The sequence below is a fragment of the Rhipicephalus sanguineus genome, chromosome 1, assembly GCF_013339695.2.
Source record: "Rhipicephalus sanguineus isolate Rsan-2018 chromosome 1, BIME_Rsan_1.4, whole genome shotgun sequence".
Classification (NCBI taxonomy): Eukaryota; Metazoa; Arthropoda; class Arachnida; order Ixodida; family Ixodidae; genus Rhipicephalus; species Rhipicephalus sanguineus.
Genome location: NC_051176.1, coordinates 149,715,781 through 149,729,999, shown reverse-complemented (window position 1 = coordinate 149,729,999; position 14,219 = coordinate 149,715,781). Strand labels below are relative to the sequence as shown.

Genomic DNA, 14,219 nt, shown 5'->3' with positions numbered 1-14,219 from the left:
AGTAGTCACTTCATTATCAAACTATCAGTGAGGAAAATGTAGGCACGTTCAAACGGCACCTAAATGCGCTATATTTTCAACAACGTACTAATTGCGTGCTCATTTTCTCCGGCTGATCAGCCCGCGAAATAGGGCAACATCAGTAAAACGGTTCGAGACGTATACTATACGTGTACTCCGTTTCATACATGAGGTGCAACGCTATGGAAGCTAGCGAGACTTCCCTGCAGTAGATGCGTTCGCTCCAAGAAGTAGTTTCCAAGATTTTACCACCCGTAAAGTGATCTTTGTTTTTTCAGTCTGAGTAATAAATGAAGACGCTTTGTGCCTTAGAAATAAACAAACCCCATTATTTATACGCTTGTCAATAGGTTGTTCTGGATCGCTAAGCGTCTCTTTGTTTTCGTACAATGGCCTCCGCGATGAGAATTCCGGCAGCGCGCAGCCGGAGCTAATCGCAGAGGCCACGCTTAATACGAAGGAATCTAAGCGCGAGACGCGCGGACTTACGCATTTTGCTGACCGAACGTCTTGCATAGCTTCCGCAGCGTTGCACCTGATGTCTGATACGGAATATAGTATACTACGTGGACGACTTACTTCACGTCGCAAGCGTTGCCGCTACCATTGCGGTACGGGCCGTGATTGTGATGCACGTTATCAGAAACCATGTGTTTGCGTAAAATACATTACGCGAACACATGGTGAGAGTGAGCGAGCGAGCGAGTGAGTGAGTGAGTGAGTGAGTGAGTGAGTGAGTGAGTGAGTGAGTGAGTGAGTGAGTGAGTGAGTGAGTGAGTGAGTGAGTGAGTGAGTGAGTGAGTGAGTGAGTGAGTGAGTGAGTGAGTGAGTGAGTGAGTGAGTGAGTGAGTGAGTGAGTGAGTGAGTGAGTGAGTGAGTGAGTGAGTGAGTGAGTGAGTGAGTGAGTGAGTGAGTGAGTGAGTGGAGGCCGTGGTATTTTATCTTAACTGCGTCATGTTAATCCTTCTTCCTCTTTCATTTCCTTTCATTTTATCCCCTTTGTATTTCAATGAATAAAACAAGTGCCCTACACTGCTTTCCTTTTTTTTACTATTGTCAGTTTCAATTACCCGTGTGATCGAGAACTGGTGGTGTTGGCTACGGCGACATTCCCTGCTCAACGACTTTTTCATCACTTCAAACCGAGTAGGCGGCACTTCGTCATTTTGCTGCTCACATCTGTTGGCAGTAGTAGTGCCCGCAGTCGATTAACCCTCAGGCTGGACCCTTAAAACGAGTCATCGAGCCCGAAATGCACAAAGCCTGTCACACAGCAGCTGCATAATCACCTGCAGCCTAAGTTTTGCGTTACGCATAAGCTGGATTTTAAAAATGATATAAGGAGACATCGGACTTGAAATCCACCTAAATGACCGCTGCGCTGCAGTAACGTTGGTCAAGTAGGTGCTTGGATGTTGTCGTACTGAGCGATGGGGAAAAAATGTTGGTTTTACACAAGTTCTCCAAATCTTATACACTGCCTACAACGCCACCTCACCATGATAAAACACAAAGGGAAAGAAAGACAATGTGCCATAATTATTTTAAGTATAATCAAATACTAAGATATTGTACCGCCTCGAACAAAAAAAAAACAGCACGAGTATTTAGCGAAAGAGCTTCGAATAAAGGGTTCCATTAAAATACACAATTTAACACTAATAATCTAGTTTACGTAAACAGAAAAAGTGCAACAGTGCTAAAGTTAGCATATATGCGTACGTAATTCGGATTCCAAACATGCGATGTTAACGTCTTACATAAATGGTGCCGCGTATGTCACAAGGGAAAAAACTAACCTACTTGTCTAATATTCGTACGAGACAGAAGTTCAGGTGAAGATGGAGGCTTGAAGAGGTTTTTCGCGCTTGCTCTCTTCTCCTCCTCCTCCACTATTTCGGTTGGGGGAGGGTGAGCAGAACGTACACACACACGCCGCTAAGGAAGGCAGTTGTTGCCTTGGCAAAGACAAGTCCACTTGTGCACTCCCCTCCCCCCCCCCCCACTCCCCCTGTTCAAAAATTTTTCGTCTTATCTAATTCATGTGCTTCTTCTGTACACTCAGTTATAATTACCTTTTAAATATTAAAACGAATATTCACCTCTATTTAAATTCTTTCATTAAGTTATTACATTTGTCTGCTACGGCACACGGGTCTCTCGTCTTACAACTGTCCCAGCAAAATAGCTGGGGGAAAATAGCTCTGCGCGAATGTGCCACCAGCGTCAACCGCATGCTCGATTTCCCTGGATCGTTGTATGCTTACAACCTTATTCGACGGTGTTCTGCGCAGCTACCACGACGCACCCACGAGCGATGAGAAAGGGATCAGCGACAACTACAAATCAATCCCATGGACGCGCCACAACGTGCTTCTGCTGGACCGGCTCTACCAGACGATGCCACTCTCGATGCAGTGCAACAAGTCGTCGGGGGACAGATTTCCCGTAAGCCGACACGTTACGCTGGCTCATGCAGTTTGCGAGTGCCTGAACGACGTTTCTGACTGCCCCGAATTAGCAGTAGTGTATACAGGCGTTATACAGAGTGAAATATAGCTGCAGCAGTAGCACAACATATACGCCAAAGATATTGATTGTGTATGCCTGGCGTATGCAAGGTGTTTCAAGAAATTAGTCCGAAAATCCTCAAAAAGAGGAGAAACGCAGCATTTGCTCGTTGCCTTCATAATTACTTTTTCTGTAGTGGTAGACTTCTAAAGATGACTAGAGACATCAATTACCGCAGCAATTAAAAATACTAAATTAATTAACTTCTCAGTTAATGGGAAAAGGCGGTCGGGTCATGTGGGAGAATTGAAGTTCTTTCTGCGAAAAGCCCATTGCCGCTTCGAAATTTGGAAAAAGCGGCCCCTGGTAAATAGGGAGGTTTAGAATAGCGTACACGAAGCTTTGCGTTAGCGTTTGTCGACACTGCGCATGCCTCGTATGCTATCCTCTTGCGGGCCCCCGTTAGGTGACGGAAATAGCGGGCGACCGCAGTGACCGCTATCTTTGCGTACGCTATTCTAAAACTGCCTATTTATTGCATAGTAATGAAATTCGACCAAATTCACCGGCGAAACCGAAAGCGAAGAGCCCATGAGCGCAAACAGCAGACGACCAGAGTGAGGTGACAGTTCACGACAACGATTGCAGTGATGTTAGTACTTCTGCATTCGTTAACGCAGGTGCACCATGCGTGCTACAATCCCAAATGCAGCCCGCACACCCACGAATCGAAGTCGATCGATGGTTGATGTAACGACGCTCGCTCATTCTGGATGCTTCGGAATAATATGGCAGTAGCACTCTTCCGCGTTTCGGTTTCGGTTTCGCCGGCAAGATTGGTCAGATTTCATCACTCTGTCAAAATTACAAGCCGCTGATTTTTGGAAATCTCTTCTCTCTCTTGTTCATCTTTATATTCCCGTTTCCCTTTCCCCCGGCATAGGGTAGCAAACCGGGCATGTGTCTGGTTAACATCCCTGCCTTCTCCCTCATGTTTTCTTCGTTCCTTCAAGCGGCAAAGGGCTCTTTTCAGGAAGGGCTCCAATTCTCTCATTTGACCCGGCCGCCTGTCTGCTCTAATTAAAAAGTTAACTAATTTCCTTAATTGTTTCAGTAAGTGATGCCTCCCGGCAGAGAAAACAGAAAAGGTAATTGTGAAGGCAGCGAGCGAATATCGCATTTCCCTTATTTTTGAGGATTTTCGGACACATTTTTTGCAACACCCTGTATACCGACAGATAGGGCCAGTATTAACTTCGCTGGTCATCCTCATCCTGGACGCTCCATAAACAGTCGTAATAATGTAAAGAAATAGACAAAAACATTCACCCCCCCCCCCCTTCTTAGGATCATTGATTCACGTAACTCAATTCACGGGAACCGTAATTGTAAGCTTCATACTCTATGCATTAGGAGAATCCCGCGTGGCCTTATGCAAGTCACCCCGTGACATTCATGCAAAACTTCAAAAAAATGCACCGCTACACCGGAAGTATTCCTTGAAACTCCTTCATGACGCTAAAAGTTTCACCTCATCGCCCCAATGTCTGCGTAAGCATGCAGCTTGAACGCAGCAAGGCCATCCACTGGCAATAAGCACATACGATAAAAATCATTGTCAGTGAATTCGGTGCGGCTTTTGTCCTGCCTTTGCGTGCGTACGTAGTAATGAAACCGCAAATCTCACTGAAAGTTCACGCAGAGCAACGCAGAACAACCACTGGAGCGAAGAAAAAGTGCGTCACACTGCTCACGTACAGCAATATCTTGGGAATTATATGTATGCCTCGACCATAACGGCCGTGCACGGGCAGACACTAACACCGCGGTACACGAAATGAGTCCGGCAGAAAACAGCTGGCGTTTGTTGTTAGCCCCAAGTGCGATGCATTTCTCTCTTTACGTCAGGTCGGTGTCAAAGTAAAGTTGAGTCACGAACTAATAAACAAGCACAATTAGCCCCTTTTCTTATCTCATAACTGCTGCTAGCTGCAGTATAAGATCCGTGGAGATCATTGGTACACAAATAAATTTCATAATGTTGAGGGGCGTCAGTTAAAGTCCCAATCAGCAAACTTTTGCCGGTGGATTTGAAAGCAGGGCGTGTTTGGGCGAAAATCGTTCTCTTCCTGCTTAGCCCAGGGCTAAAAAGCGCTCATTCGACATTATGACATTATGACACACACAGACAAAAAGCGAACTATTTTCTCAAAAAGCAGTTTCCCCTGCAAAGCTGTTTTTTTTTTCAGCTCTTTTGAGAAGAAAGCAATAAGCTTTGCAGCGTCAATCTTCAGTATAGTTGAGATATATGCTCATTAAAAAAAAAAGGCACAGTTTCGCCGCAACGGCGAAGCGATGATTGCGATAGCAATAAATTGTAATGTAACGCGAAGAACGGAAAGCAGCTCGAAATTGCCAGCGCATCGCTCCAGCCCAAAGGACGCACGAAAAGAACGCACACAGGACGAGCGCGAACTAATGCGTCAAAGCTCGACACTTGAAGCGCACTGCTCAAACATAAAGCAGGACGCACGAAACAAACGAACAGGTACACAAAAGACGAGCGCGAACTAATTGTCACGGTTGTTACTTATTTCTGTTTGAACAGCGCGCTCCTTTCGCAAACGCGGCGGCTGCAGCGAGCGAAGCGAAGCACCCCACCGGCCGCCCCTTCTTTCCTTGAGATAGGCGCACGAAAGCGACGACGCCCTGTAGAGCGAACAGCAACGGCGATCGCAGGGGCGGGGCGACGATATTTAAAGCTCGCAACACGCGCGCACGTCGCGCCATCTATGTGGCCACTAAGAAAGCATTCTGAATTACATGGTGTATATAAATAGCTCGCCGTTAGCAGGCTGAGAGATGGTGCTGTCGTGGCCTAATGTCTAACGCGGCGGGATGTAAAGTGAGAGGTCGCTCGTTCGATTCCGCGCGTCGGAAAGAATTTCTTAATTATTTTTCTTTGTGGCCTTTCTATATATATATACATACTTATACATATACGGTGAATGACGGCGACGGGGACGGACATTTTCTAGCCGAGACTGTCCATATAATTGCTATCGCAATAAAAGAATTCGACAAATATCTCCATGGGTAATCTTTTCGAAACTCATCAAGAGCTTTCTGTGATAAATGCAAGTACATGTTCTTTTTTATCCGTATAATCCTGGTTTTTCCATGTATGTTCTCGCATACTTCTTTTACAAAACTGACGACGAGCGTCATGCGCAGGCGGTGTTGTCTGTGTTACACTGCTTCAGCGCTAAGGCGCCGTATAGTACGACGTTTTCTTCGATTCCCGTAAAACTTGTCATTCACAAAAAAAAATAAATAGTGAAGGAAGTGCACATAAGGATCAGAGATCAGCGCTATCCGGCTTATGAATGCTTTTTCTTCATCTTGTTCTTGTGTTCTTTTTCTACGGAAAAGACGTCATTACGTTAACAATCTCGTTCGACAATGAATAAGAGTTTGCATGTGAAGCATCGCTGCTTGCGTTAGACTTCAGCCTTCCGCACTGAGCCTTCATTATCTGGGACATTCGCCGTTTCCTGTCCGAGTGTCGCAGATAAACACACTGTATCGACAAGCCAGTAATCTTCCCGTAGCTCCGTACGTGACAGCATAAACATACATACCAAATTGAGTTCTTTCTCAGAATCGACTTGAGTCTTCCGCGTGTCGTACCTGCGTTGGCTGTTTCTTTGTTCAGTCGTACAAGCATGCTGACCCGCGTGCTTGCAAAGCTAGGACCATTAGGGTACGCAGTAATAACAGAAAGCTAATCAAAATGGAGGTGGAAAGAGAGAAGAAATAGTAGAGAAGGAAAGGCAGGGAGGTTAACCAGTATAGGACAACCGGTTTGCTACCCTACACATGGGGACAGGGTGGGGGAGATTTAAAGATGAAGAGGAAAGAGCGAGAGAGAGAGAGAAAGATAAAAAGATAGCACGACACAGCACACATAGAATCAGTCGGTCACTCTTGCGTGGTAGCATAGCACACATAGAAACAGTCGGTCACTCTTGCGTGGTAGTTGGTCACTCAATAATAATGATACTTATATGGACAAAGAATCACCTTAAAACACATTTTGCAGCTTGCTGCCCACAGTACAGGCACACAGTAATACACTCCTAAACAACAGAAATTCTTAGAGTAATAAAAAGCTAATGTGAATCGTTCGAGCTATTGTATAAATTACACAGGCAATCGGCAATGTTCACCTAAATTGGCATAAAACTGCACTTATTCACGGATGTGTCAGTTAAGTACGATCCCTTATACTTATTAATGCGCGGAAACACCGTCATGTTTCAGGAAAGACTATAAAAGTGCCCTGTAGCGTTCAGTTATGTTATCTTTGCACCGCACTCGTCGTCGTAATAACGGCGGCGCGGCGTGGCGTGGCGAAGAGACAGCCTAACGATACGAAAGTAAAATCAATTATCTGTGTCGCCGCATCTTAAGAACTGCGCCTCCATCGATGCACAAGTCAATGCATGCTTAAACACGTAAACATGCAGGCTATGTATTAAAAATGGCATGGACAAGATGGCTGACCCCGTGCTCGTGGCCGTGGGAGAAAGAAAATGTTTTAGAGCACTGCTCTTAACGACTGTTCGTGCGTTTCGCGTCATCGGTGTAACCAGGGTCATAGCCGGAAAATTTTTTCGGGGGGGGGGGGGGGTTCAATCATACTTTATGTATGTTCGTGAGTGCGTTTGTATGTGCGCGTGTATATATACGCAAGCAAAACTGAAAAATTTCGGGGGGGGTTTGAACCCCCCCAATCCCCCCCCTGGCTACGCTCCTGGGTGTAACCGAGTGAGCGATTGGCTCAGGAGAGGATGAAAGAGAGTGAGCGCGGAGCGCAGCGGAGATTGAATGAGAGTGACAGCGAAGAGAACGAGAGGGAAGTGGAGGAAGGTGCAGCGGAAGCATGAGGAGGAAAACAGAGGGGGAAAGTAGCGACCGATGAAACACGGCGCTGTGTGAAACTTGACAAAATGGCCGAAGTCTACAGTGTAGAGCATGGTCAGATTATTACTCCTGCTTGGAACGAGCAGGATGAGTGGAAAAACGAACCTGCAGAATTCCGTGCATCTTCTCTGCCGACGCCGACTCTACATGCAATGACTGCTAGCTCTGTCGCTTAGCGCGAGGTTCTGTTTCCGGTTGGTGCCATCGCATGTATGTGGATGGGTGGAAGTGAAAAATCTCAAAACACGAAGCGTACGCTGATGTTGTAGAGCACACATGAACGCTTGACCAATGTAACCTGGAAGACTGCGTTACAACGGCCTGGTTCGCCCATTTTAAGGGTCCAGGTCACTGTGCATGAACATCCTCGAAGGTTTTGCCTAGTGCAGAGACCTCAAACACGCGAGCCGCCGACCTTTCGCCAGCGGCCCGACCCGCACATGGCTGTCTTCGTCCCATAGCTTTTTATTGCGATAGCAATTATATGGACAGTCTCGGCTGGATTTTGCCGTCGCCGTCGACGCCGTCATGCACCGTATATGTATAAGTATGTATATATATATATATATAAAGGCCCCAAAGAAAAATAATTCAGAAAAACGCTTCCGAAGCGGGAAATCGAACCAGGGACCTCTTGCTTCGCAGCGAGTGGCGCTAACCACTACGCCACGAAACGCAGATCCCTCACGTAGCTAACGGCGAGCGTTATATACACACCCTTTACCGCTGGACGGACTCAGAGACGACAGGCGCTTGTAAGCGTTTCTTTGTTACCAGCGAGATGGCGCTAGGAGCGCGACGGGCGCATTTAAAAGTCGTCGGCGCGCTCGCGAGCTTCTTCTTATATATGCGCACGGAGAACCTTGCCCTTCCGCTGTCTGCTCGCGCGGTTTTCTCGTGGTCAGGGGAAGAGGAATGTTTTAAGCTTTCACCGTGATGTCCGCGCTCATGTTACGGAGCGTACGAAAGTAACTCGAGCTCAAGGGACGCCGCTAAACGAATAAACAGAAGATGAGTGCTAACTATCAAATGTCACAGCTCGACACTTGAAGCACGCTAGTTTCCTTCGCTGCTTCGGCCGCCTTTGCAACAGGAGCACTGTTCAAACTGAGAGTATCCATTGGCAAGCCTCACTTCGTATAGCATTAGTTTCTTGCTATCGCATTCATTGCTTCGCCCTTGCGGCGAAACTGTGACTTTTTTAGTCTTAGTGTAGAAATGATAAACTAAGCGGTGATGGAAAGAGCACAAAAAAAAACAAAAAATTGCCGCCAGTGGGACGCGAATCCACAACCTCCGGATTACGCATGCGTCCTGCTCCCAGTTGTCCGCTACTACAATGAAGTTCGGGGCATAAAAAAGATGACATTTTATCTCGAATCCCCTCATTCATTGCTTCGCCCTTGCGGCGAATCTGTGGCTTTCTTCTTTTTCCTCAATAAGCAATCCATGAGCTTCCAACCCGCAATGAACAGCTGCCCGCACCAGAAAGAAACTTATAGGGCAATGTTGCGGCGGAGTGTTTAAGCGAGCTTGTTTAAAACTTTAGCAGTTGTTTCGTGCTTCACAAGGAAAGAGTTCTCAGACTTGCATTATTTTCTCGCCTACTGCGATTACTAACACTTCATTCAAGTAAGCTACACAAATGTGACTGGTCGCAAGCATTTTTCTTCGTGAGGCAAGCCATGCGGTCACCATTCGCTGAAACATAACCGTGGAACGAAAACTATTGCTATCGTTACGTTTCTCGAATCCTGAAGCCAAATAACTCCCCTTTAGAAATGACCCCCATATATAATTTACCCCCATATATATGAGACATGGGAAAGGCCTCTTAAATGGCAACGTTAGCTGACATTTTATACAAACTCCCTACCACCCCCCACCCCCCTGTCTCGGCCCTTGCGGGACTAACTTTCGTGACTGCGGCCCGCCAGCTAAGGTGAGCTTGAGACCCCTAGCCTAGTGCATCAACGCCAAAGTCAGCGCGTGGTAAACAGCAAAAAGCGATTCTGCTTACACGGATGTTCATACGAGTCAAGGCCCGTGGAAAAAAGATGGCTATCCCGTCAGGCCACATCAAAGGTAAAACTAATGAAGTTACGTTCCAGATCGACACTTACAAGCAATAGTGGGCACAGTGCAGTGGCAGTCTGTATGATACGTTTGACCAAAACGCACGCATCGACATAGTAGCACACAGAGGCTTTTGCATTCTGCATCCAGCGCAGTTCGGACACTGCATCCGGAAGTCGAATCTGCTGCGTTATTCAGTTCAGCAAAGCTGAGCTATGCACCAATTGCGAGTGCGCCAAATATGCGCGACGCTGTGATGCAACCAGTGTGAAGAGTGCGCCCTCTATAACCCAAACGCGCTTGCAGGGCAACTGGGAAGGGATGCCGGTGACCGAGGTCCTGTACCCGCTGCCGCCACCAGCCAGGAACTGCCCGGAGGGGGAAGGGCTGCCGCAGCCCGGCCAAGAGTAGGGGGTGGCAGACACCGTGTCACCGAGACCAGTGGCCGCAGCGACGCCAAGTCAACGATGGATGGCAGCGAGACCGCTTGTGCCACTGCCGCTGTGGGCTTGACTGACGCTATTAGCGTCGAAAACGGTTTCTCGCTGCGCCATCTTGCGCTAGTGGGTCGGTGCGACGGAGGGGTTCTCTGTCGTTCCACAGCATTGTGCAACTCGAGATGTTTAGACATTCTCGCTACTCAATACACGTAAACAGCGCGACCCGAACGCGTCTACATATCGGTGCAGTTCGAGTGGCGGCAGCCACCCTTGCGCTCAGGACACGTATTCTCAAATACCAAGGTTTGCACTCCAAGAAGTGAGTGCCGCGCATTACACGAGTGTAACTGTCACCCGGAGACAAGCATTGTGTATAGAGCATGCAGTGTCTAGGCCTCTAGGGAGCGCACTTGCGTGAGCGCAGTGAACAAAGCAGACAGAAGTAAAGATATACGTTGCATTAATTACAATAATAAAGCAAATATCGTTGTGTGCGTGTCTCCGAGGTGTCTCTTAATTGCAATGTGCTTGCCTATGTTCTACACACCAGAAAATAAATTGAGAACCCAGTTACTATTCGATTAAGTTAGCTCAACAAGTGAGAACAGTCCTGAACCGGCAATACGTATGCGGGCTATACTATATGAGCATGGTCACCTGCCCATATTTTAAAGTGCTTCAATTCCCAAAGTTGCATGGAACTCTGAGTGCAGAAATATTATTTACAGTCTCAGTTACATAACTAATATGTGGTAATTAGGCTGTTGCAGCACTTATTTGAAGAGATGCCTAGGTATCGAAGATACAAACAAGGATGTATACACGGCCGCTGCGCGTCTTCTCCTTTGCCCTCGCTTCCCTTCCCAACCGGTGTTTCCTTCCTCCCCCATCACCTGGCAAAGATAACTGGATCCTACGTCTTGAAGGCTAGACTTTTCCTTTTTTTTAGTTATATAGAAACAAGGCCCCCTTTCGATCTTCGTCTGCCGCTGTGCTACGTGATCCGGCGAAGTTGGTGCTGCACCGTAATCAATGCATTGCGTTTCAGTCTCGAAAGCTCCGCCAGGCGAATGGACCATTTCGGTGCGATCATCTTGACGTCGCACATCGACACCAATGAAACAGCGCACGCAACGACAAACTCAACGTGTGGTCGTTCCAGAATCAACTTCACCCGTATACACCCAACCAGGCATCTCCCGCACCGTGGTTGTCGCGGAATGCTCCGCTGGCATCACCGTGGATGGAGGCGAGGATAGCAAAGGATTCGAAAAGAAGCGCCGTTATCCGTACCTCTCTATGTTTGTGCCCTGCGGCGCGTATACCGCAGTGATATTCGGCAAAAGTTATCATCGCGCTATTCTGTATACATGCAATACGCGTGTTTGTTTGGAACCTCAAGTGTAGTTGGGGAGCCCCCGACATGCAAGAAACTCCTTCAATATGAAAGATTACTTGAGGCGAGCAGCGAAGAAGAACAAACGAGCGAACGAACAGGCAGACACTCAGCCCATTTTCTGTTATAACTACAACTCCTTTTCAGGCTTCTGCGATTTATATTTACTTTTTTAGGTAGAATCTTGCATTGAGCTAAAGGGGATGAGTCACAATTCAGGAAATCAAAGGCGCAGTAAAGGCACGGTCAAAGAACAAGAACGACACGTCAAAGAACGCCAAATGGGTAATATTTAAACTGGCGTTCTCAACTATACGGAGTGGGCCTGATAATCGTCTACTAGTTTTGGCATGTGAAACCTGAGAATTCACTTATTTTTAAAAAGCTTCTCCCAGGTCTTTTAACCCCGCATGCATCGATGGTGGCTGTTGCAAACTAACCAACTGACATTTTCAGTTCATAACTGCTGTTCAGAAAAAACACAGAGGATGAGAGGTGCATTTATTTTTCTTTGTATGAAGCCCTGCAGCAAGATAATTTACAACCGTGTGCAAGAACGAGAGTGTAAGCGACTAGAGGACGCCAGAACAGTGCATTCAAAATTGACTTTTAAGAAAGAGGTAGCCTTATGGATGTAAAATTATCCTTTATGTCTTGAGATTAACAGCTTAGAGGTACACGTGAAGAAATATCAATGGCGTGCAATGCTGTCTAAATTTTCTAAAGACCCGTCCATCACTCTAAATTGACTTTCTATCAGCTATATCCGTTCTTACTTGTTAATTTCAAACGACGTCGCGCAGTCTGCTTATTTAATTGAGAGTTACCGAAACTCGACATGGTAACTTTGTGTGAGTGTATATGTATGTGATGAAAAATTCGTAAACACGAGGGTGTCGCTGTACAGCCGACGTTTCGACAAGCGGACTTGTCGTCTTCAAGGCTGCGACAAGTCCGCTTGTCGAAACGTCGGCTGCACAGCGACACCCTCGTGTTCACGAATTTTTCCTTTCTTCAGGCTTCCATCTTTCCCATCAACTTCTGCCTTTTTTTTTTTGTATGTGTCTGTGTGGTTTCGGGCAAAGCTCTTCGTGAAAGTAAAAATGACTTAAATAATAGTCCTTAGGTTAAAGCTTGTAGTCCTTATTCCTAGAGCGGATATAATCCGTACCAAAGCTGGAACGCGGTGGACCAAACAAATATGTGCCCGTCTGCACTGTCCTCTGTGCATTTCCTCGTATACCTCAAGTCTGATTTGCAAACAGTGTACGCAAATGCCATGGCCCCTACTCTTTTTCGTTGGCACGTGCTAGCGAAAATGAATTTTCTAGTGTGGGCAGGTCTCCCAAAGAGATAAGAGAGGCGAACATTGCGTAGATGTAGAATGGGGCTACAGAAAAATAAAGTATTCTGCTATATACGAGCACATGGTTCCGATGCAAAAACAAATCGCTACCGGAGGTGCCGCACAGTATTCCGCCGAAATTGTCCGCAAGTAATAGGGTCACTTACGCATTCTAAGATACGTCAAAAGGCTCCGAGGCCAAGCCCTGCGATGGGCCTCACTGCGTGATTTTATATACTCGAGGTCGCACAGAGAGCGCACCACATGATACAACACTCGCGGAGCGGTGTGGAAGACCAGCATCGGTGGTTTCTTCTACGGGGAAATCCAATTAAAAGTGGATGAATTGCATTTCACTTCGCGTTTGAACGCAACACAACTTTTTATCACTGGTTGACTACAGTTCACCAATTATAAACGAGATGCGTTACGTCACGGAAGGTGGTGACTTCGTGGCCCCGGTGGCAATTACGTCCTGCTTTTACGTCATTTCTAAGCTTACGAAAGCTTTCTTCCCTGCAAAAATGTCGCTCTAATTTGTGCCTTCAACCCGACGCAGATTTTGTTTACATTGCCCCCATAGGTGTGCAGCCAAACTCGCCGACGATGCATGTATTTTTTAAAGTCAGTTAGCGAGTGGGCGTCACAATACAAGAATACAGCTTGCGGACATGAAGGCCCACGTTGCTCCTTGATACAAGCAGAACAATGCTAAAAACATGACATAAAGATTATTCAACGAAAAAAAAAAATGGTATTGTGACTATCCTATACCGACAAAGTTGCCAAATGGACGACATATGCGCAGTTTACCGCAGATTGTGAATGCGCAAAGTTGTCTTGTGTCTTAAAGGGAACCTGCAACACTTTTCCAAGTAATCATTGAATGGCTTCAGTTAAGGAGTTTAATGCCGTACGATTCGACTGCCGCAATTTTTTTTTTTTAGAATCTGTCAAGTATACGAGCGGAAGTACAGGGATTTGTCGCGCGCTTTTTAAGCGCTTTCCCTCTCATTTCGGACCAGGCAGCGGGCTGAAAGCTACGCAGGGGGGGATGACAAGGGGGCAAGAAGCTACGTCCGTTCGTCAGCGCGCGTCACGAGCTTGAGCAGCTGTTCCTTTTCTTTCTTTCTTTCTTTCTTTCTTTCTTTCTTTCTTTCTTTCTTTCTTTCTTTCTTTCTTTCTTTCTTCGAACGCGCGGTTTATTTTGAGAGTGATCGCGAGCGAATTCGCGCGGGCACGTCGCAGCATCCCGCGGCGACCGCGGTAATTATGCAGCTCACGATGCTCAAATCAGCCAATGGCCGTTGACTTTGGGTTCATGGCATCATTTGTCGACAGAATAGGAAGCGATTTCTAGCTGATTTTGAGAATCGTAAATTCCAGGCCACGGGCTGCGCCATAATGTTTGGCTCATATGTTCTCAGGAGCCTCGACTACCTAT

The 14,219-nt window shown here is 46.7% G+C and overlaps 1 protein-coding gene across 1 annotated transcript in view; it reads left to right on the top strand.

The window, feature by feature from the left end:
• The window catches only part of LOC119400178 (dopamine beta-hydroxylase), a 62,246-nt gene extending 51,276 nt beyond the window's left edge, over positions 1–10,970 (top strand). Inside the window, exons 10-11 of the mRNA XM_037667175.2 lie at positions 2,316–2,469; positions 9,901–10,970. Coding sequence (XP_037523103.2) covers positions 2,316–2,469; positions 9,901–10,005 — 259 coding nt within the window. The 3' untranslated portion in view covers positions 10,006–10,970. The remainder of the gene's footprint in view (positions 1–2,315; positions 2,470–9,900) is intronic.
• The last annotated feature ends 3,249 nt before the right edge of the window (positions 10,971–14,219 follow it).